Genomic DNA, 22634 nt, shown 5'->3' on the forward strand with positions numbered 1-22634 from the left:
AAATTAGCACTTCCGATGTAGTAAAACAAAATAAGAGAATTAAATGTGGACTCTTAAACATTAGATCTCTCTCATCCAAAGCAGTATTAGTCAACGACTTAATATCAGATAATCATATTGATTTATTCTGCCTGACTGAAACCTGGCTGCGTGATGAAGACTATGTTTGCTTAAACGAAGCTAGTCCTCCCAGCCATATTAATACTCATATCTCGAGGCAGCAGACGTGGAGGAGGAGTTGCAGCCATTTTTGATTCAAGCCTGTCAATCAATCCTAAGCCAAAACTAAACTATAACTCATTTGAGAGTCTGATTCTCAGCCTTTCGCACTCAAACTGGAAAACAATGCAGCCAATTCTGTTTGTTATTGTGTATCATGCTCCTGGTCCATACTCTGAATTCCTATCTGAATTCTCTGAGTTGCTATCAAGTTTAGTCCTTAAATCAGATAAAGTAATCATTGTGGGGGATTTTAATGTCCATGTGGACGTTGTAAATGACAGCCTTAGTGTAGCATTTACTTCCTTAATAGATTCTATTGGCTTCAGTCAGAGTGTACATAAACCGACTCACTGTCATAGCCACACTCTCGACCTCGTCTTATCTTATGGTGTTGAAATCGAAAACTTAATAATCTTTCCTCAAAATTCTTCTTTATCTGACCATTACTTGATAACCTTTGAATTATTGTTGCTGGACTTCACTCCTCTAGGAAAAAGCTACTACTCTCGGTGTCTATCGGATAGAGCAGTAGCTAAGTTTAAGGAAGTAATTCCGCCAGTCTTGAGTTCACTTCCATGTCTTAATGAAACGGAGGACTTTTATGTTAATCTTAGTCCCTCCCAGATCGATTCTCTTATAGATGAATCTGGAAGCCTACTGCGAACGACTCTCGACTCTGTTGCTCCGCTAAAACAGAAAACTATAAAGCATAGGAAGTTAGCTCCCTGGTATAACTCCCAAACTCGTAAATTAAAACAAAAACTGGGTAAACTTGAAACCATCTGGCGCTCCACCAAACTGGAAGAATCCCGCCTAGTTTGGCAGGACTGTCTTAAAACATATAAGAAGGCTCTCCGTAGCAGAGCAGCCTACTACTCATCTTTAATAGAGGAAAATAAAAACAACCCTAGATTTCTTTTCAGTACTGTAGCCAGGCTGACAAAGAGTCACAGCTCTACTGAGCCATGCATTCCTAGAGATCTTAGTAGTAACTACTTTATGAACTTTTTTAATGATAAAATTCTAGCAATCCGCGACAAAATTCCTTGCATCTTGCCTTCAATTGGAACCGTGTTACCCTCAAACTCAGGAGTTTTAGAACTAGCATTAAGACCTGATATATATTTAGACTGCTTTTCTCCAATCAACCTAAACCAACTAACGTCAATGACCTCTTCTTCTAAACCTTCAACCTGTCTCCTAGACCGATACCAACCAGGCTACTGAAAGAAGTCTTACCCTTAGTTAGCGCGTCGCTATTAGATATGATCAATGTGTCTTTATTAACAGGCTATGTGCCACAGTCATTTAAAGTAGCTGTAATTAAACCTCTTCTTAAGAAGCCTACTCTAGATCCAGGGGTTTTATCAAACTACAGACCAATATCAAATCTTCCTTTTCTCTCTAAGATCCTTGAGAAAGTAGTCGCCAATCAACTGTGTGACTTTCTCAACAATAACAGTCTACTTGAGGACTTCCAGTCAGGATTTAGAGTACATCATAGCACAGAGACAGCTCTGGTAAAAATTACAAATTACCTTCTTATTGCTTCTTACAAAGGACTGGTTTCTGTACTTGTTCTGCTAGATCTTAGTGCTGCATTTGACACCATTAACCATGAGATTCTAATATGTAGACTGGGAAAATTAATTGGCATCAAAGGAAATGCATTAAGCTGGTTTAAGTCCTATTTATCCAATCGATCTCAGTTTGTGCATGTCAATGAAAAATCCTCTAGGCACACTGAAGTTAAATACGGTGTCCCTCAAGGTTCTGTGCTCGGACCAATTCTTTTCAACTTATATATGCTTCCTTTAGGCAACATTATTAGAGGACACTCTATAAACTTCCATTGTTATGCTGATGATACTCAGTTATATCTATCGATCAAGCCTGAAGAAACCAATCAGCTAGTTAAACTCCAGGCATGTGTGGATGACATAAAATCCTGGATGACCTGCAATTTCCTGATGTTAAACTCCGATAAAACGGAAGTTATTGTACTTGGGCCTAAACCCCTCCGAAGCTCGCTGTCTAAAGATATAGCGACTATTGATGGGATTGCCATCGCCTCAAATGCTACTGTAAGAAACCTTGGAGTTATCTTTGATCAGGACCTGTCCTTTGACTCGCATATTAAACAAACCATGAGGACAGCCTACTTTCACCTGCGTAACATTACTAAAATTAGGCCAATGCTGTCTCAAAAAGATGCAGAAAAACTTGTCCATGCATTTGTTACCTCAAGGCTGGACTATTGTAATTCTTTATTATCAGGCTGCTCTAATAAATCTCTTAAATCTCTCCAGCTGGTCCAGAATGCTGCAGCTCGTGTTCTGACTAAAACCAGAAGAAGGGATCACATTTCTCCTGTATTAGCTTCTCTGCACTGGCTGCCAGTAAAATCCAGAATAGAATTTAAAATCCTTCTCTTCACTTACAAGGCTCTTAATGGACTGGCACCATCATATCTTAAAGAGCTCATTAAACCCTACTGTCCTCCTAGAGCACTACGCTCTCAGAATAAAGGGTTACTTGTAGTTCCTAAAGTCTCCAAAATTAGAACAGGGGCCAGAGCTTTCAGCCATCAAGCTCCTCTTCTGTGGAACCGTCTTCCGGTTCTGGTTCGTGAGGCAGACACTGTTCCCACATTTAAGAGTAGGCTTAAAACCTTTCTCTTTGACATCGCTTATAGCTAGGGCTGGCTCAGGTTTGCCCTGAGCCAGCTCTTGGTTAAGCTGCTATAGGCCTAGACTGCTGGGGAATTATAGTGGCACACTGAGCCTCTCTCTCTCTCTCTCTCTCTCTCTCTCTCTCTCTCTCTCTCTCTCGCTCTCTCTGTGTATGTTCCCTCGGAGTCCCTGTGCTCTCTTGCCTAGCAGGTCTCCCTGGACCGTGGTGGAACCTGATCCGGACTGCACCGATGTTGTGGTCTTGTTTGCTTCTTACCGCCTGTATTTTTAATTAAAGTAATTGACTAAAACCGGCATCTCCGGATCACTCCCGGGAGTCTGGCTATGCTTTCTGGTCCAGCAGAGTCCACTGAGGTCCTGACCGATGCAGACTGTTAACTGGCCTGATGCTGGAAACACCACATTGTAGTTCCACCTGCCCGCTGTGTGACTTCTCAACTACTCCTGCTTTCTGGTCTACGGCGACGTGGTTGGGATGGATCCATCTCGGCGTGGCTGTGCCTGCTGCCATGGACTACTACTGTTGATACTATTGCTTCTGTTAATACCACCACTACTGTTAATGCTACTACTACCATACTACCAACACCAAATGCAGTTGGAACCCAAGGGCCTGGGCTGCACGAGATTTCTGCCTAAAAGCCTATTAAGGCAGTTTTTTCTCGCCACTGTCGCTGTAACGCTTGCCCCTGGGTGATGTTGGGAATTTGAAATTGTGTTGACTCTTGAAATTTTGAGCGTATTCTAGTCCTGCTCAATGTGTTAAGTGTCCTGAGATGACTTCTGTTGTGATTTGACACTATAAATAAAATTAAATTGAATTGAATTGAACAACAACATCAGGAGGCATCAGTGTCGTATCTGATTTGGCAGAGAAAACTTGGTGGGCTTTTCAACCATTGGCATTCGTTTATTACTAATTTGTTGGTATAATAAAAAATAATTTAGTAGTTGTTTTTAATGTATTTGTATTTGAATGAAACAAGGTACATTTCATATCCAAAAGCTCCAGTAGATGACAATAGACTATTGTAATGGACATAAGCTGTGTTTTCCATTTGGAAGTGAAATGAAGACACTTTGGGCTAGATTTATTAAAACTGGTGCAGTTTGCGCTGCGTTTGTTATTGCAAGATCGCAAACGGCAAAACACAAAAACGGTATTGTTCAAGGCTGCGTTGATTATTTATTTTCTCACTTTTACTCCAGTAACTGTATAATAATACAGTTATTATTATACAGCTGCTTAATCTGCAACGAGGATTTCTGGTTCACATGTTTGATAAAGTATGATTTGTGTGGTGCTTCCTGGTTTAGACCTGCTTTTAAGAGGCGGAGAATTTCCGCCACAAAATAGAGGTGCACTCTCACCCGCAGTTTTAGTAAATACCGGGGAATATATAATTAGGCGCACTTTACGCATATCCTCCCATATTTTTGCATGGAACTCCCACTTTCCCCGTGACCCTCCCATGAGAGCATATTGAAAGCGCTACTTGCCTCTTTCTGCTCATGTGGCACGCAATCTGCGCTTTTACCCAAGTGCCCCTGTTTGTAAATACCGCTCCATGTTTGTACGCACTTGTTGCGAACGGATTGCCCCTCAAGTGGGCGCAAATGTGTTTGTAAATCTGGCCCTTTGAGTTTCCACCTAGTGGTATCCTTACTAAAACCTTTGTGGAGGTGTTGCCCTTTTCTCAAATTCTATTAAATTTGGTACATTTGAAGTCAAGGAGTTGCTGAAGATGACCAATGGCATCTTTGTGCCTGGAATCATTGTTAGCATGGTGTTATCCTCTGTCAAATAGGGGAAAACAATAGGTGAGGATGTTTTATTCTAAACCTTTGATTTATTCCAATTTAGTCAGGCTTTTTTTTTTTCTGAAAATATGGCTCAGGGTTAACAGGTTAAGTATGGAATTTGGACACAGTTTAAGCCGAGCTCAATAAAAAGTCACTTTCCAACAACTCTGAAATTATCAGAAGACATTTCCTAAAATGTCAGACTGTTCCTTGTCACGGATGTACTCGAAGTGAAGGAGGTATGGACCCAAATGCAGTTAAAAAGGTTTTATTTAAATTATTAACTAACAAAAAAATAAAGTCCAATAACTAAAACAACTAAAACACTTTTAAAAAATTTACCAAAAAACTGGTAAATTTTGGAGAATAGAAGAATTGAAAACAGCAATCGCTTACCTGCATCCCTCTGCACTGACCCAGAAGTCCATTCTCTGGTGGTAGGTCAGTGAAAGTTTCCTTAAAGTCCCAGTCGGCAAGTCCGGCGGATCGAGGGCACTCTGTCAGATTTTGAATGTTTACAACTCTCACGCTCCTTCCCCTCGACTTTTTGCCCTTTGACATCCTTTAGATCACGCCACCTTTGAAACGCAGATCCGATGTTGACTCTTGACTTGGTTTTATTACGGGCACCGTCACAATCTTTCTTTTTGTCCTTCTTTTCCACCGGTGTTTTCTTTTCCTTGGTTGTTTTGGACCTCCTCGTTTCGGTTTTTAACCGAGAAATTGGAAGCTTGTTGCTACTTCCCTCCACCTCCCTCCTGTGATAGTGGAACTACCCAAGGGGGGAGGGGCTCTGTGTGTACACGAACACAGCCCTGCATGCTGATTGGACAGGATGATCCGGGCGCTGTCGATTTTTTGCAAAACAAACAAAAGGCTCTACGTGCACATAGCTTTTTTCCCCTAAAACTGGATGATTTATGTTGGTCTATCGGAGCATAGTGTCGGTTTCAGTGAATATGATTAAAGAAATGTTGCAGACTGGGACTTCAATAATCATTTGGCAAGGGACTGCCCTGAAATCTGTCAATCAGGGAGTAATGAACCCATGGACAAACAATCACAAGGGGGCGATCTGTCCCACTACATTATGTTTGTTTGTTGCTTCCATCATTTGATCAATGCCATACAATGATAAAAAAGGATTGTGTCAATCTTTCTGACTTTTGATTGCTTTTCTTTTCTTTTTAATGTTATTGCTTCCACAACAAGACATAAGTGCTCAAGGCTTTCATATATTTGTCTTGTCCTATAAAAGCAAATATGAAACACATTCATCATGTAGGATCCAAGAAGGTACTATTATTAACAGTAACTCTATAATTACTACTTGCTTTCTTCCTTTGTTCCTATTTCTCGCTTCTCCTTTATTACTTTCAACTAATCCTGATTTCCACATATTGTAAAAATTGACTTTCCTTCTAGATGTTATTCTTTTACTCCTCATTCTGTCTGTTGACATTTCTTTCTCTCATTAGTTTCTCTGTTTTTTTCTTCCAGACCGCCCAAGTGCTGTAACAAACCTGACCCAGCAGGCGAGGCCCGGGTCTGGGGCGGGTCTGGGCCCTGTGGAGTGGCTGGTCCCTTTGGTGGTGGTGTCAGCTCTGACTTTCTGCCTCATTTTCCTGCTGGCTGTTCTCGTCTTCTGGAGGTTGGTACAACAACACCATCACCTATGGCCTGCTTTTTAGAAAGAGAAAAAAAAAGAAGTCAGGATGACGTTACACTCCAGGTTTGGGGAAAACTGTCACAAATTCATCACTCCACAATGACACTTTAGGACACGCTGTGTCAAACTCGGGTGTCCTGGGTGAAAGTCCTGTGTTTGTTTGACCCATCCACCTCTTTTTCATTATTAAACACTACATTACTAGCTCTGCCTGTTGCATAGTCATGTGGATGCATTTGGTTCATGTTTCCACCACAAAAAAAGGATCCAAATTGACTCTATACTGGCACTGATTGCTGCATTTTGTTTGTGGTTGAAGATGGCGATACAAAACATCATGGCCAAGCTTTATACATTAGGGATCAAACATGTACACCAGCAGTGAAGTGAGTGTTTGGCAGCTCACAAGTTTCACCTTAATCAGTTGGAGAAGTAAATGCTTGATGTTTGCAGGGTTATAGCCTTGTCGTGGCTTGCAAGACATCTGCTGCTTTTCTAGTTGAGTGTGTGTGAAATCGGCCCCTTGGATGCCTGGAAACAATTACTCCAAAACCATTGTTTTCTGATCGTACATGGTGCTTGGTGTGTGCTCCTCTCTTTCACTATGCGTCACGTTTTTCTCACAGCCTTGAAATGCACATTAGTTCAGATACTCTCAACTCTTCAGCACCAGGTGTGGAGGGCATTGCTCGTCAATGTTGCACTTGGTCCAGGCAGCCAATCAAACTAAGCAAGAGTTGTCCGCAGGCACTCCTCCCGTCACTCCTACCCCCGCAAGTGGGAAAGAGGGAGGAGAGAAGGCGTGAGTGGGAGACGAGGAGGAGTGAAGGCGTGGAGTGGGATTAACACAGCCGATTCAGATCTTCACCAATCAAATGAACTCCTCTCCTCACCTTTAATGCGCCAAGGCGAGGTGCAGTGCAAGTTTCGTCACTTGACAACCCAATGACAGAAGCAGCGCCGCCGCTCCCACCATGTGCATCACACGCTGTGCATAGGGCACCAAGTGCTGAGGGGGCACCAAAAATATTATGAAAAATAATCATAGTCATAATAATTATAATGCCGACATTATATCACTATAGAAATTGTAGGCACATTTTAGGCATGTCTATCACAAAACAGGGTCAGGGCGCACAGCAGTAGACATAATGGTGAGAACGGTGCCTGCACGAGCCATCCGGGCCATTCATCATCATCATCATCATCACCGTCTTCATCATCTGCGCTCCACAGCTGCACCGGATTCCCCGTCCAACACCAGAACGGCAGGACACTGGGACCTCGCGCGCCGCTCGGACCAGCTGCAGCCCCAACTCCGGTTTCAGCTCACGGCAAAGTTGCGCGTTTCTCCACGGACACGGACAACAGGCTGCCGAGGCGCGAGACCAGCATATTTTTTTTTAAAGCTTTTTTCAGGCTTGGACGCATTTTATTAGCAGTGGATAGATATGAAAAACAGGAGAGAGAGAGGGAGGTGTGACATGCAGCAAAAGACCTTCGGACGAGATTCGAACCGGGTCGGCAGCGTATGCGTACGTGTAACATACATGGCATGCGCTCTAACCACTCCACACCTGCGTGCCTCTAAATCACTGTTTTTCGGGTAGGGGGGGCATCATAAATAAATTCTGCTTAGGGCACCAAAATGGCTAGCGGCGGCGCTGGACAGAAGACAGCAGCAGCAGCAGCAGTGCCAGACGGCCAAACTTTTCCCAGGATGAAACTGATGTTTTGGTCCGAGAGGTCCAAGTTTCAGCTGTGTTAATTCAGTCAGGCTGAGTTTCTGTTACGCGTGCCATCCGCCTTTGATCTGACGTCAGATGTGACGGGACAATCTATATAGATATAAATTCACGTGTTGATTCAATTAGTTGCATTAAATAGTGTTTGTTGTGATTATTTATTGCATTTAAATGTGCCTGGATCTGTGGAAACCTGCCTGTGAGGTCTTGGTGACGTGTGCGCACTGCGCGCCGGTGAGCCAAACTGCCAATCCGCCAGCTGTAATTCGCCTTGCGCCAAGAGTAGACCTGGTTGGAGCTGGCGGGCTTTTTGCGCAGTCTCAGCGAGGAAACTTCCGCTGCGCCAAGCTGAATCTGTGACGCCTCCCCCTGCTGCGCTGCCACACCCATCTTGGCGTAGGCGATCCACCAAACTGCCAAACTGACCGTGCGCAAGGCCGCACTGGTCGAAACTGGCATTGCGCCGGCTCCGCCACCCTGCGCCACCCTGCGCTGCGCCACGAAACTAGGGCCCAAGGTGTTAAATCTATGCAATTAACACATTCCATCCATGATAGCAAGACATGGGTTAGAATCAAGCATCCACATATTCATAGTTAAATAGTGCACAAAGTATATGGTCATGTTTTGCAATTTCTGTAAATTGAAGGATAAACTGAGTTTAAAACCATCTCACTAATGACATGGGTACTTCACCAAACTTTCAGATTGTAACCTGGAGCATGTGTGATTGCAAAATAATTCTCACACTGAATACAGGAGGTTTGATGAATACTAATACTAATACCAAGAATTCCGTGCCATGGGTGGTCTTGTGTTTCCTTCTTCAAGATTGAGTCCTCTACCAAAGACCTGGGAGCCTGAGGGTTCTGCAAATTATCTTTACTGTTCCTAGGGCCGAACTCTTCTAGTCAGAGATCTAGGATGTTATTCCTAGAATTTGGTCCTGTCTGGTGTGGTAGACCTCGGCCTATACCTGTGGTCTGTCTGGTGTGGTAGACCCCGGCCTGTACCTGGGGTCCTGTCTGGTGTGTGGTAGACTTTGGCCTGTACCTGGGGTCCTGTCTGGTGTGGTAGACCACAACCTGTATCTGGGGTCCTGTCTGGTGTGGTAGACCTCGGCCTGAACCTGTGGTCCTGCCTGGTGTGGTTGACTTTGGCCTGCACCTGGGTTCCTGTCTGTTGTGGTACACCATGGCCTGCACCTGGGTTCCTGTCTGGTGTGGTAGACTGTGGCCTGCACCTGGGTTCCTGTTTGGTGTGGTAGACCCTGGCCTGTACCTGGGGTCCTATCTGGTGTGGTAAACCTAGCCTTTACCTGGGGTCCTGTCTGGTGTGGTAGACCCGGCCTGTACCTGGGGTCCTGTCTGCTGTGGTAACTTGTGAAATTGGCTTTGAGTTGGCCTCTAGAGTTGTCTTCCACAGCACCATTGAGTTCTTGATGAAGGCTCTTTGTGTCCTGTTGATGTTGTTCAGTTCCAAGCCTACCAGATTTGTGTGGCATTGAGTCATAGGCTTTCTTGTTATCAATCAAGGCCATGCACAGGTTGGTCTGTCTGATCTTACAGTCTCCACTGGCTTTGTCTACCAGTAGCTGGTGCTTGGCTCCTCTGGTGTTATAACCAAATATTTTCTGGGCCCCGCTCGTGTATTGTGTCATGTCCTTACTCATCGTAGCTGCAATGATGCCTGACAGGAGCATCCATGATGTGTAGAGGCAGGTTATAGGCTTGTAGTTGGAAAGAATTCCTTCATGATCAGGACTGTCAGGCCTTGGGTTAACCACTCTGGGTGGGTCCCCTCCATTGGCAGCCTGTTCATTTGTGATGCTAGGCGTTCATTGAGTGGTGCAGTTAGTTTCTTTAGCCAGTAGGTGTGGATCATATCAAGGTCCTGGTGCTGTCCAGCTCTCCATCCCTGAAACTCATTATGGGATGTGGGGTCTCATTCTGGCTGGATGGTGTGGTCTGCTCTCAGAGCCACTAGCCACTGAGCATTGATGTTATGTATTGCCTCCTTCTCCCATATGTTTTTCAGTTTTGTTCATTTTCAGCTCTGGTTGGGTCTGTTCTCATGCTATTACCCTGCCACTAGGACTACACTTCGGATCGTTCTGTGGAGAACATCCTGTTTATTCTCCTTGCTTCTATTTCTCGAGAGTACCTTTCCTTTCTGCCTAACTTTCCTCTGTGTGCCTTGATCTTAGCCTCCAGCCTCCTTCTTCATAGGGGATACTGCTCCCTATGTTACATTTTGGTGTAAAGCGGGATAAAAAGGGTTGGACTCAAATGCAGGCATAGACAAAATGGTTGAAGGCAAAGTATTTAAAGTAACAAAACAAAGTAACAACAGAGTGGGACCACAAAAACAACATTCACAAGAAACACTATAACAAAAACCACAAAAGGACACGGGAAGGCTGGACCAGGAAATACGAAAACATCCAAGAGGGATCAGGGTTGTGCAGCACAGCAGGGTGACGAACAAACACATGATCCGACGAGGAGACAGGGGAAACGCAGGTTACAATTGAAAAGGAAAATAAATAGGTCCTAACTCCTATTCCTGATGCCTTGATCTCGGGGGGAAAACGTCACAGGGTTAAGAAAAGGTGGAAGGAGAATTCAAAAGGATTTAGGAAAAGACGACTCAGGGTTACTCAGACAATCCAACTGGACTTTCACTAAGCTACGCCATTATCATGACCGCTGATGATCGACAGCTGATGATCGACAGCTGATGATCAACACTAGTGATTGACGTGCATCTGCGCTGAAGAAAATAATAATGGACTACAAAATGCACATCGTCCACTTCTCCCTATGTTGTTTGTTCTATAAATAGCTTGTTCACTGACCAGCTTCAGTTCCAGCAGCTCCTCCTTCCTGTTTGACCTTTTCTCTACATTTTTTTGTGGTTTTAGTTTCATTTTTGTCAAACATTTGTAACATGATTGAAATAAATAAAAATACCAATAAATGATTCTCACTGTCCACACGCATTTATCAACACAATTCCAATTATTATATGTCTGCATGAAAGTAATTCTTAAATATGCAAATATGAATATCGTTTGTTTTCATGAATGGCCGAGGTGTGCAGCACGTTAAATCTTGCTCTCGCAAAGAATTGTGGGTCAGCTTGATCTCCTTTCCTTTCGTATAGGAAGGTCCGTTTGAACGGCTCTTATCATGCGGCCACTTCAGTTCACTTCAGTTAGGAACCTTCCTAAGAGAAGGTGGCTGCAGTTGAATAGTCTATTTTGCTATTTTGTAGTAACCCTTACACCAAGAACATGCATATGAGACTTATTATTGCGGCGTAATTCTTGATTTACTTTGGGTTGGTCTGTTTAGGACTTTTTTGTGAAAATATGGCTCAGGCATAACAGGTTAAACTGGTTTGAATCCTAGTTGAAGTACTGGGACTACTTTGTGTCTATAGATAATTACACATCTGAGCGGGCAAAAGTTACACGTAGTGTTCCCCAAGGCTCCATTCTGGGGCCTCTTCTGTTCAAATGTACATGCTCCTACTGGCGCAGATCATGAAAAACAACAAAATATGTTACCATAAACAGGCAGACGAAACAGTTTCACAGAATTACAGCGGTAAGTGCAATTACTGCGGTCTGCTTTGGTTTTGAGTTGGATATTCTGCAATTTTCATATAATTATTTCTCTGAAATAAAGCAGAATTGAAATCTAAATCTTTGTCACAAGATAAAACAGAAATCAAGGAGTTCATTTTTAGTTATAACTTAATTTTGATCAAAAATATAGTAACTGCAGTTATGCTTTGCATGACAGTATAGTTCAATACAAGCACTGAAATGTTAAATTATTGATCAAATCAATGATTGGATGGAGCAAAATTTTCATGGTTCAGAACGCTGCTGCTCGAGCTCTCACTAAGACCAAAAAAGTGTCACTCCAGTTCTCAGATCTTTACACTGGCTTCCACCCTATCAAATAATTGATTTCAAAATACTACTATTGGTTTACCTAGCACTGAATGGTTTAGGGCCAAATACATTTCTGATCTTCTGCTTAGCTACGAACCATCCAGGGCCCAGTTTCCCGATAACGTCCACTCTTAGCAGGCTACGAAGACTCCTACGTTATGACTTACCAAAGTTGTTTACCTCTATAGTCGTGGTTCCCGAACGGTCTCTTAGGAGTCTTCTTAAGAAACACTCCTTACATCGTTCGTACACGGCGCTGTCCAGAAAGAAAGTGCTGAAATCGATTGCTCAGAGTTCGATTTTCCATTTCATGTGCAGGTGCATGACAGCTATAAAATGTAGGCTATTGCAGTGTTTGCGAATAAAACATTGCTAGAAATCCTTCTAGGCCTAAATATTTATTTAACCATGGTCGAACATACTACCATAGCCTATACTGATTTAAAAAAAATATAGAAACAGCGGAGGAGTTTGAGCCAATTACATCCTTAATTACATGCGTATTTGTTGCCATTGTCGTCGAAACTTATGCAGTATAGCCGCGTCGGTCAATATATCCATGGGATTGAAGTTGATCCTTATGAAATTATGTATTCCAACTAAACAGCTCCGAGGACGCTACGTCTTTGGTTCAGCACGAGGATGCGTTGTATTGCTGCCATAGTTTTGCCACCGTTCACAACCGTCACCATCCATTTATGACATGCCTTGACATTGACTAGGCATAATGGGCTAATTAAATGACACTGTAATATACCTATTCTACTTCTGAGGTTGAGGTAAAGCTTAGCCTTGTGATGAAATGCATGCGCATTTTATTTTTATTTTCTTCATGAATTACTTAAAACCATTGGTGAAACACAACACTGGCAATGTGCAGTTCCATGCGCAACAGAGATTTCTGGATTACTGTACAGTGGCGGCGACTAGCGTCAGGAGCTGAAACAAGAAGGCTCTAAGAGTGCTCCAGACCACCCTTACCAACGTATGACGTATGAAAGAGATTCGTAGCAAAGAATGTTTCGGAAAACACGTGAAATGTTAAGTAGGAACTCTAAGTAGGGGTTACGAATGACGTAGCGTTAAGTAGGCTTTAAGAAGGCTTCGGGAAACCGGGCCCAGACCTCTCAGATCGTCTGGGACAGGTCTGCTCTCTGTCCCCAGACTCAGAACCAAACATGGAGAGACAGCCTTCAGTTTTTACGCACCACATATGTGGAACAAACTTCCAGAAAGCTGCAGGTCTGCTTCAAATCTCAGCTCTTTCAAATCAAGATGGAAAACTTTTCTGTTTGCCGCTGCCTTTCAGTAAACAATACAATTCATGAATTGCTGATACTGCATGGTCATTTTTATTTCTTTCATATCCTTGTTTTTATTTTTTATGTTTATTTTAAATTCTCCTTGTGTAGCATTTGATGACATACTGTGTGAGTGTGAGGCAGGCCTCGTTTCAAGGAAAAGAGTGGTGCTTACCATGATGCATATAATGCAATGCATCACCACCAAGCTGCCCTATAGGCAATACCTGAATTATATAAGACAGAAGGAGACAATTCATCAGCATGTTTAGAATGACATGGACAATTTTAGGACATGTTCTAGAGAAGGCCAGGCAGGCAGCGGAGGCAGAGTATGATGATGGTACAAAGTAGTAGATGTATGAACAAAGCGCCAAGCTCAGAATAAACAGATGATTTATGCTTCATGAAACAGATATGGTGGTTATATATTCCTTTCTAGTCTGAAAGGGTCAGGTTTGTAAAGGGTTTCTTGTGCAGGATATAAAGGGTTCGGACCATGTCCACATCCAATAATAACTAATGATCATGAGGCTAGTGAGTCAAAGGTTTACTCCAAGAAAGCATATGTAAATATAAATGTACAATGATAGTAGGGTTGGGCATCGTTTGGATTTTACCGATTCCGATCCCGATTCCGATCCTCTGTTTCGATTCCTGTTCTAAACGATTCTCGATTCCGATTCTTTGAGGTGCAGGTCAATAGGTCCAGTGTTGCCACAGTTACTTTGAAAAGTAGTACTCTTGACTTCACTTAACTTAAATAATTGTTTGCATATTGTAATGGCAGTAACATCATGAATGAACATTTTATGAATATTGAACCGGCATTAGAGCAGCAAGGATTGGTTTTATGAAACAAATGAGCACAGTCCTAAAGTATGAGCGGCGTGATGACGAAGGGAGGGGGCGGGGCCAGCAAGCAGCGAGACATTTCTCCACGAAACACTCAAGAGAGACTCCGCTCGCATTTCAGCACAGACTGAGTTGGCAGGAGCTCCGTGAAATCGAGAACTCGTCTTGTCTATTCACACGCTGCGCCTTTTCACCATCACCGGGCGGGACCGGCTCTTTTAATGTGGTTGTGCCATGTTGTGACTCTAAATGTTTTTTCAAGTTTGACGTTGTATTCTTGAAAGTAGACAACACTTTGTTGTTAACACAGAGGGCCCTAGTTTCGTAGACCAGCGCAGGGCGGCGCAGGGTGGCGCAGCCGGCGCAGTGCAAGTTTCGACCCGTGCAGCCTTGCGCACCGTCAGTTTGGCAGTTTGGTAGATCGCCTGCGCCAAGATGGGTGTGGCGGCGCAGCAGGGGGAGGCGTCAGAGATTCAGCTTGGCGTAGCGGAAGTTTCGTGGCAAAAAGCCTCGCCGAGACTGCGCTGAAAGCTCGCCAGCTCCGACCTGGTCTACTTTCGGCGCAAGGCGCAAGGCGTAAATAAAGTCCATTGATTCAATGCGAATCACAGCTGGCGGATCGGAAGTTTGGCGGACCGGCGCGCAGTGCGCACACGTCACCGAGACCTCACAGGCAGGTTTCCACAGTTCCAGGCACATTTAAATGCAATAAATAATCACAACAAACACTATTTAATGCAACTAATTGAATCAACACGTGAATTTATATATAGATTGTCCCGTCACATCTGACGTCAGATCAAAGGCGGATGGCACGCATAACGGAAACTCAGCCTCTCGGACCAAAACATCTCCCTCTCTCTCTCCTGTTTTTTATAATATGGGCATTGTTATTATTATGATACGCGCGCACAGCGCGTGATGCGCGTGGTGGGAGCGGCGGCGCTGCTTCTGTCATCGGGTTGTCAAGTGACGGAACTTGCACTGCACCTCCCCTAACGCATTAAAGGTGAGGAGAGGAGCTCATTTGATTGGTGAAGATCTGAATCGGCTGTATTAATCCCAGTCCACGCCTCGTCTCCTCCTCGTCTCCCACTCACGCCTTCTTCTCCTCCCTCTTTCCCACTTGCGCCGGTGGGCGAGACGGGAGGTGTGCCTGCGCGAGCCTGCGCGGTGCACGAAACTTGCAAAGTCCAGGCGGACACACCCCGTCGGCGCGGCGCAGGTGCGCTGAAAGCTGACTGCGCCTGGTCTACGAAACTAGGGCCCAGAGTGTACAACGAACCTTTATGTTGCCATCTTTTGCTGAGATGAAGTCGAAATAATGCTTCTATTTCCAGCTGGAAAATGCGTATCTCTCCCCCTCCATTGTTTACGTTTCTGCCGGTATAGCCGACTACACGCGACCGTCCGTGAAGGTGTCGGCTAACATACGTCACCCCCGAGACGCACGAAGAAAGCAGATCTTTTTTTTACTGACAAAAATAGTAACGCACCGTGTATTTGGATAAGTAACTTTAATCTGACTACTGGTTTGGCAATAGTAGCGCGTTAGACTACTCGTTACTGATCGTTCTATCGCGGAGTCTCCGCACGCCGGGCGGAGTAATACAAACAAACTAGTGCGGACGTTTAAGAACCGAAAAAAAAGGATCGCAATTCCAACAGCTTCTTAACGGTTCCGGAACCGGAGGTTAGGATCTTGATGCCCAACCCTAAATGATAGTCTTTAAAAAAATTAAAATAACTGAAATACAGCCTACAATCTACATTAACAAAATGTGTTGCTCCACATCCTCCACTGAAGCTTTACTCTTACTAACTAAATGCACCAAAAGGGACCCTTCCAAGTTGTCCAATAACAGGAAACCCTAGAGGAACACAAGTTGTAACAGACATCAAAATATCTAATGGCTTGAAGTGCATTCTGAAACATGACCAATTACCTTAAAGTGTCAGTCCGTAACATTTTCATCTTTGTAATTGTCTTTTAAGTTGCTACCTATCAAAGAGTGAGTTAAGACAATGGTGGTTGATCATGTGACCCACTAATGAAAGTGATTGTACTTGCTGCTTTGCCCAGAAAGAGGATCTCTGTGTCTGTGGTCACATTCCCGTTAAACTCGAAATTAGTTTGACTTTTTTCCGTCAATCAGCAGCGGTTGGTCTGCAGGTGGAGCTACTCACGGAAGTATGCTGCGTTTACTTGGAATGGGAAATCAGTAACTTCCAACTGCTGAGTCAGGCTCCCTCTTGTCTAAAGTGTTTGACCAGGTACATTTCATTACTGCTGACTTACAATGGAGGATCAACAGGCAGAGAAAGAAGACCATTCAACTTCCAGTCCAAGAAAAAGAAACAACAAACTAATGGAAGTGAAGAAGAAAGTCATCAAGAAGCAAAGTGACGCCAACAAGGGGAAACCACGGACCTCCTTTCAGTGTGGAGCATTTGAAGGCATCACCCAGCTGAGAGACAGTCACACTGTTGGGTGAGGGAGATGAGTCCCAGAGGCTCGCCTGCAGTTCCATCTACCGCCACAGAGGCCGCTAGAAGCAAAGCATCTCATATCTTACGGAGTACAACTTTAAACCTAATGAAGATGAAACATTCTAAATGGCATACCACAACTTTTTTTTGCGAAGACAAACAAATACAAATAAACATGATGCAAAAGTTCTGTCTGGTGTAGTGGCAGGGCTCGACGGGAACGGTTGCCAGGTGGAGAAATTGGCAACCTATTCTGGGCCAACCACTCTTTAAAATAAGGACATGGACAACTATTTTTTACACAATGGTGAAAGAAAGTTCCATGTCAACATCACAAACAATTTGTGAAAATTGAATGAGATGAACCTGAATGGAAAACGAAAATCAGTGAAGTCTTGAAAGGCAAAGAATTCCAGCATCTTGGAGTTGAATGGAAAATGATACAGCAAAGCCTGTACATGTATACATTTACAATATTAAGCTGATGTATAACTGCATAGAATCTCATTAACTCAAATATAAGGGGACTAACAATGGTCAACATATTTTGGCAACCAAAAAGCTGATAACTACTTGCCTGGCAACCACTTAGTGAGTTATTGTTCATTGGCTCAATATTCTTCACTTCAATTAAATTGTATTTATAGTGTCATATCATTCGTGGTCTAGCAATGCATTCATACCTCAGTGAGAGCTCTTTATTTAAGAAGTCTTCTGCTTTTATCATTCTATTTATTGAATAGATTTTGACTTTAGCCACTTCCTGTTTGATTTACACATTAGTTTATGACTTCTCCTTGTTGAAAGTAACGTGTAATATTGTGGAAAATGAAAGCATCAGATGGTGATTATTTAATAATTGGCTAATCATTGCTGAGTAAAACATGAGATTGACTGTTTTTCATATTACATGATCTCTGGACCGAAATCCAGTTTGCTTTCAGCAGAGTTCTTACTGAGAACACTGTTATGAGCTGATAAGTTTGGAGAAACACACACACACACACACACACACACATGTACACACACAGGCCTGGCACAAGTGCTGGGTGTGTGTTGCGGTATTTAATCCTATTGTGGAGCAAAGCTCAGGTCACACATAGACTCCGCCCCAGCTGCATTCCTATTGGCCCTCAAGCAGCAGTTGGTGCACCCTCATTACTCCATGTTGCTCTGCTGCATTCAGGTTGTATGGGAGAAAGAGGTCATTATAATAACTTCATCATGCAGTATTTACTGTAAATGCTGTTGCGACGCACAATGATAAACAATATTTGGGGAGAATATGCAGCGTTCAAGTCATATCTACAGATGCAGAAGAGTTGGACGATATTTTGTCATTACAATTTGATAGTCTGCATATTTTCACACTTTTACACTGCAAAACAACAACACGGTTTGTGAGCTTTTCTGAACATATTTGTAAAATGATGTGAAAGTATTTTCACAGTCACAACCCCAAATCACATCTTTCAGCTGTAAACCAACATACCTGGGTCAGTGGCGGCTCCAGAGATTTTTTGTTGCAGGTGCTATGGGGATGCTCAACACTTAAGAGAAGGTGCTTTGAATTTCGGGGCATTTCATTATGGCGGTCGCATCGGACCACCCTTGGTATATATAGCTACACACGCGTACATCCCCTGCATTAACTATACTCGTTCCGCGACTATAAGCATATATGTAAAAGTATGCAACACAAGGGCTATAGATACAACATACATGACATCAAGGACGCAATTTTGATTTCAGAGGTGGGGGGGGACACAAGTATTTTTAATAAAACTCTAACTTTCAGTTCACTGTGTTTTCTAGAAGTTCTTCTAGTTTTCTATTGCTACTTCTAAGTCTCCTGTTCCCTTTTTTGGTTTGACTGGTTGTAAATCATGTAGCAAAACATTATCACCCAATTCTAATCCAATAGTAATAATAACAACAATAATAATAATACATTTTATTGATCAGATTATTGAGAGCTTTGTAAATAATGAGGAGGATCTTGAAGTGGATATGCTGCTTTATTGGGAGCCAGTGAAGGTGTTGCAGGATGGTTGTAACGCATTTCTTTGAGTAACTTACACTTTGACTTCTAAAGAAGTCTCTTATGTCCATTTTTTTAGACATCCTGGCTGTGTCTAATTACCAAACACACATACACGCGCGCACATACGCACATGGACACCGATTCAAATGTTAATGTAAATGAAACCTCTGATATTACAATCCTTCTAGCTGACGTGAACCAGGCTGAACAAACTCCCAACTTCCAGTAGCGGACTCCTGTAGGTCTCCTGACCGCAGACTAGCAGACCGGTGTACAAGCTTGTGGGCAGTCTAAACTAAGGGAAACAGGCTTCAGCTTGAGCGGCCGTCTTCCGCTTGGTCCTAGCACTTGACGCGTCTCTGTTTACTATAGCGTAACATTGTTTTTGGACCGTAAAAAGTGCAGGGGACCAAAACGGCCTTTTGAAAAAGTGCAGGGTACATGTCCCCTGTGTCCCCCCCCAAATGACGTCCGTGCATGACATTAAAATATAAATACAGAAAAATTACAGACATTTCTTATGGGTGCTGGGCGGGTGCTATGGCTATTATAGGGGGAGCTACAGCACCACCTAGCTCCCCCCTGGCGCCGCCACTGACCTGGGTATGTAGTATTGTAGTATAGTGTTGCTGAGTGATTCAGTGATCATCATTTCAGAGAATATTGTGTGATAAATTCACAGTGGCTGCACTCTACTGGTGGAAACCTGGCTATTGCAATTTAGGCTGATCTGGAGTCAGGTGACTTATGTGGAGGCAGCTTTAGTCATCAACCGTCACCAACAAACCCCTTATGCTTATGTTAATAGCTATCACAAATCACTAACATTGATATCCCTGCCTTGCATGTAAACTGAAATTCACAAATGTTTATAAGAGTTTTAAATAGTTTGTCACAATAGCAGACCTTTACAGCACTAACCTAACCGTAATGATAACCTCGTCAGCATTGGTAGCGATTTGCTTGTTAAAGGGCCATCTTGAACGTTCAGTTGAAAATAATTAAGTCCAGCTACATGTTAACGTAATGTCAAACAGGCCCAGCAGTTCGTGTGCTTTTTTTGTTCTGTAACTTAAGCATGAAATCAGCAAGGAATTAGCACTCCAGCTAGCTAGCTGGTTAACTAGCCCCTAAATGATTAAAACAGAACAATGTAATGTGTTGTGGTTGCTATGTGACACTGGTGATGGAAAATGAAACAATGACTGACGTGACTGGACCTCTCTCCATCTACACCTTCAGGTGGTCATTCTTAAAGGTAGAGTCAGTGATTCTATTCAGAAACACTTTCTGTTAAATTACTTGAAATCCTGAATTGAAAATTGAAAATTAATGAATACATTAAATGCTCTGACAAAAAATGTCATCTGTGGCCATGGCAAGACTGTAAAAACCCCGTCCAATCAAAAAAGTGGAGCTGGAGAAAACAATTGGATGGCCTGTCTGTCAATATTTACTTCCTGATTGCCTGCACCAATCTGGAGCACTCGTTGGTGTTCTGGGGGAGCGGCTTTAAACAGCGGTCTGAGCAAAGGGGGCGGGACTTTTTCTGTTTGCCGATGCGTTTAAAGTCTCGGATGTTTTTCCAAATGACCTACTCTGCCTTTAATGTTTCCTGCTATGTGTTCAGAATCAGATAAAGCCCATGGGTACTTAATCCAGCCCCTGATGTCTCACCACATTCATTGCAGTGTTGTTGACTTTGGACCGGGAACAGGAATGGTGCTTCTTTTTGAGGACAGAGTGAGTTATCTGTAGAATAGAGTATCAGAATCTTAGTAAAGGAGTGGCAGTTGGCTTTGAATTTTCCTTTACTGTGACCTTCTATCAGTTTGAAACACAGCATGATTCTGTGAACTTTTTCCCATGTGACTTGAATGCATCATGACACCAGCTGTCTCACACCAGGAAGTGGCTTGGGATTGACCAGTGTGTGTGTGTGTGTGTGTGTGCGCGCGCACAACCCTGTTGTTCCTCCCTCTGTCCCTCCCTCCCTCCCTCTGTCCCTCCCTCCTCCCTCCCTCTGTCCTACCCTCCTCCCTCCCTCTGTCCCCCGTCCACTTGCTCTTAGTTCATGTCAGCTCCAGCATGTGGCAGCTTCCATCCTCTGCTTGTTCACCAGGATGAACAGTTTCTGCTCTCTGCTCTGTTTCAAATACAGGTACACACACACACACACACACACACACACACACACACATAGAGATGTAGTGGGTGTTGTTGTCGTTGTCACTGGAGGTTGTAGTAAAGACACGTTATAGAATAGATGGGAAGTGAGTTATTGTCAGTACTTCACTTTAACACCAGTATTAGTAATGGAGTGTAGCTCAGCTGGTCCATTTTTAGTGTCCATGAAGTGGTGTGAAGAGGGAACAGGATGACACTCATGTTTCGGTATTCCTGGCAAATAGTGAAATCACTGCTGTTTGATATGTAATTCATGCCATTTTCTCCTATTTTGATTCCGTCTCACTCAGCACGACTTTCAAACTAAAGTATTACAAATAGAAGTATGACAGTTTTCTGAACATGAGCTATACGGTTCGCATGCTCTTGGGTTTTAATTGGTTTAGTTTTATTTTGAAGTTCCCTGCCTCTTGTGTCCTGTTTTTGGAGACTTCCTGTCTTCGTGGTTTTCCCTCCTTTCTTCTGTGTATCTCCTGTTCTTCAGTCTTGCTCTACTCCCTTTGTTTCCACCAATCAGTTTACAGCCCGCCCTCATGTCTGCCCACCTGTGTCTGGTTGTCTCATTTCTTTCTCGTGTATTTAGTGGCTGGAATAGTCTATTTTGCTTAGGAAGGTTCCTAACGGAAGAAGTGACCCGGAAGTAAACAAGTGGCCGCCATGATAAGAGCTGTTTAATTCTCTACATTTGATGGAAAGGAGCTCCAATGTTTCCTTTCAGATCTCCTTTAGCATCGGATGCAACAGACCTTCCTATACGAAAGGAAAGGAGATCACACCTATTATTTATTTAAAACAATACTAAAACCACAAATTAAATGTAAATACAGCAAAAGGTCAAACAGGAAGGAGGAGCACCGCGGTCGTCTTATCCTAAATCCTTTTGAGTTCTCCTCCCACCTTTCCTTAACCTTGTGACGTTTCCCCCGAGGTCAAGGAGTTAGGACCTAATTGTTTGACTATTCGACCGCAGCCAGTCTTTCCCTTAGTCTGGGTCAGGTGGTCCCCATTGTGTTTTCCCAGTCTGTTCTCAGTTTTTATTCTGCTCAGTTTTGCCCTTCTTTGGTATCCACTTCAGATATTAAATTCTTTAATTTTACCTGCTTCCTTTTCTGTATTTTGGTTTTGTATTCCATAATCAGTAGTTTAGTACGAGTGCTGAGAACCAAGAGGGCGTAAATGACATTTTGGTCAAATTTGAGTTATCATCTGAAAGCTCTTGATGAGCTCTTTCTATTGGCAACATTTTAGAAGTAAAATATTAATAAATTTAGAGTTATTAAACAAAAACCAAAGGTCCTAACTCTGAACATACAGACGCAGTTAGAGCCAGAAGGGCGTAAGTGCATTTATGCCCTTTTGACACTGAAAAATGTATTATGGGCAGAGTCTGAAGACAGCACATAAGTCATGGCTGATACTATGAAGTGTAAAATTAGAATAGGCTGCCACAGAAAAGTGATGTTTAATACTGAAGAGGTATTGTTGAAGTTATTTCAAACACCTGAAATAAGTGATAAGGGTAAGTTTTAACTCCACATTGTTTCAGTGAAGTTATCCTTCAGGCTTTAGCTGGCTAGTTTAGCCTTTAGCAAGCAGAAGCTGCCTAACTAGCCTACTAAACGAGTAGCTGCTAGCTTATTGCAGCATGTTGGTTAGGGGGG

The 22634-nt window shown here is 43.1% G+C and overlaps 1 protein-coding gene across 2 annotated transcripts in view; it reads left to right on the top strand.

The window, feature by feature from the left end:
• Positions 1 to 22634, top strand: part of LOC311023448 (receptor-type tyrosine-protein phosphatase gamma-like) — a 605663-nt gene that overhangs the window by 533266 nt on the left and 49763 nt on the right. For both annotated transcript variants that reach the window (XM_084025284.1, XM_084025285.1), the window contains exon 13: positions 6219 to 6369. In XM_084025284.1, coding sequence (XP_083881410.1) covers positions 6219 to 6369 — 151 coding nt within the window. The remainder of the gene's footprint in view (positions 1 to 6218; positions 6370 to 22634) is intronic.

This window comes from Eutrigla gurnardus (assembly GCF_963514095.1).
Source record: "Eutrigla gurnardus genome assembly, chromosome: 2".
NCBI classification, from domain to species: Eukaryota; Metazoa; Chordata; class Actinopteri; order Perciformes; family Triglidae; genus Eutrigla; species Eutrigla gurnardus.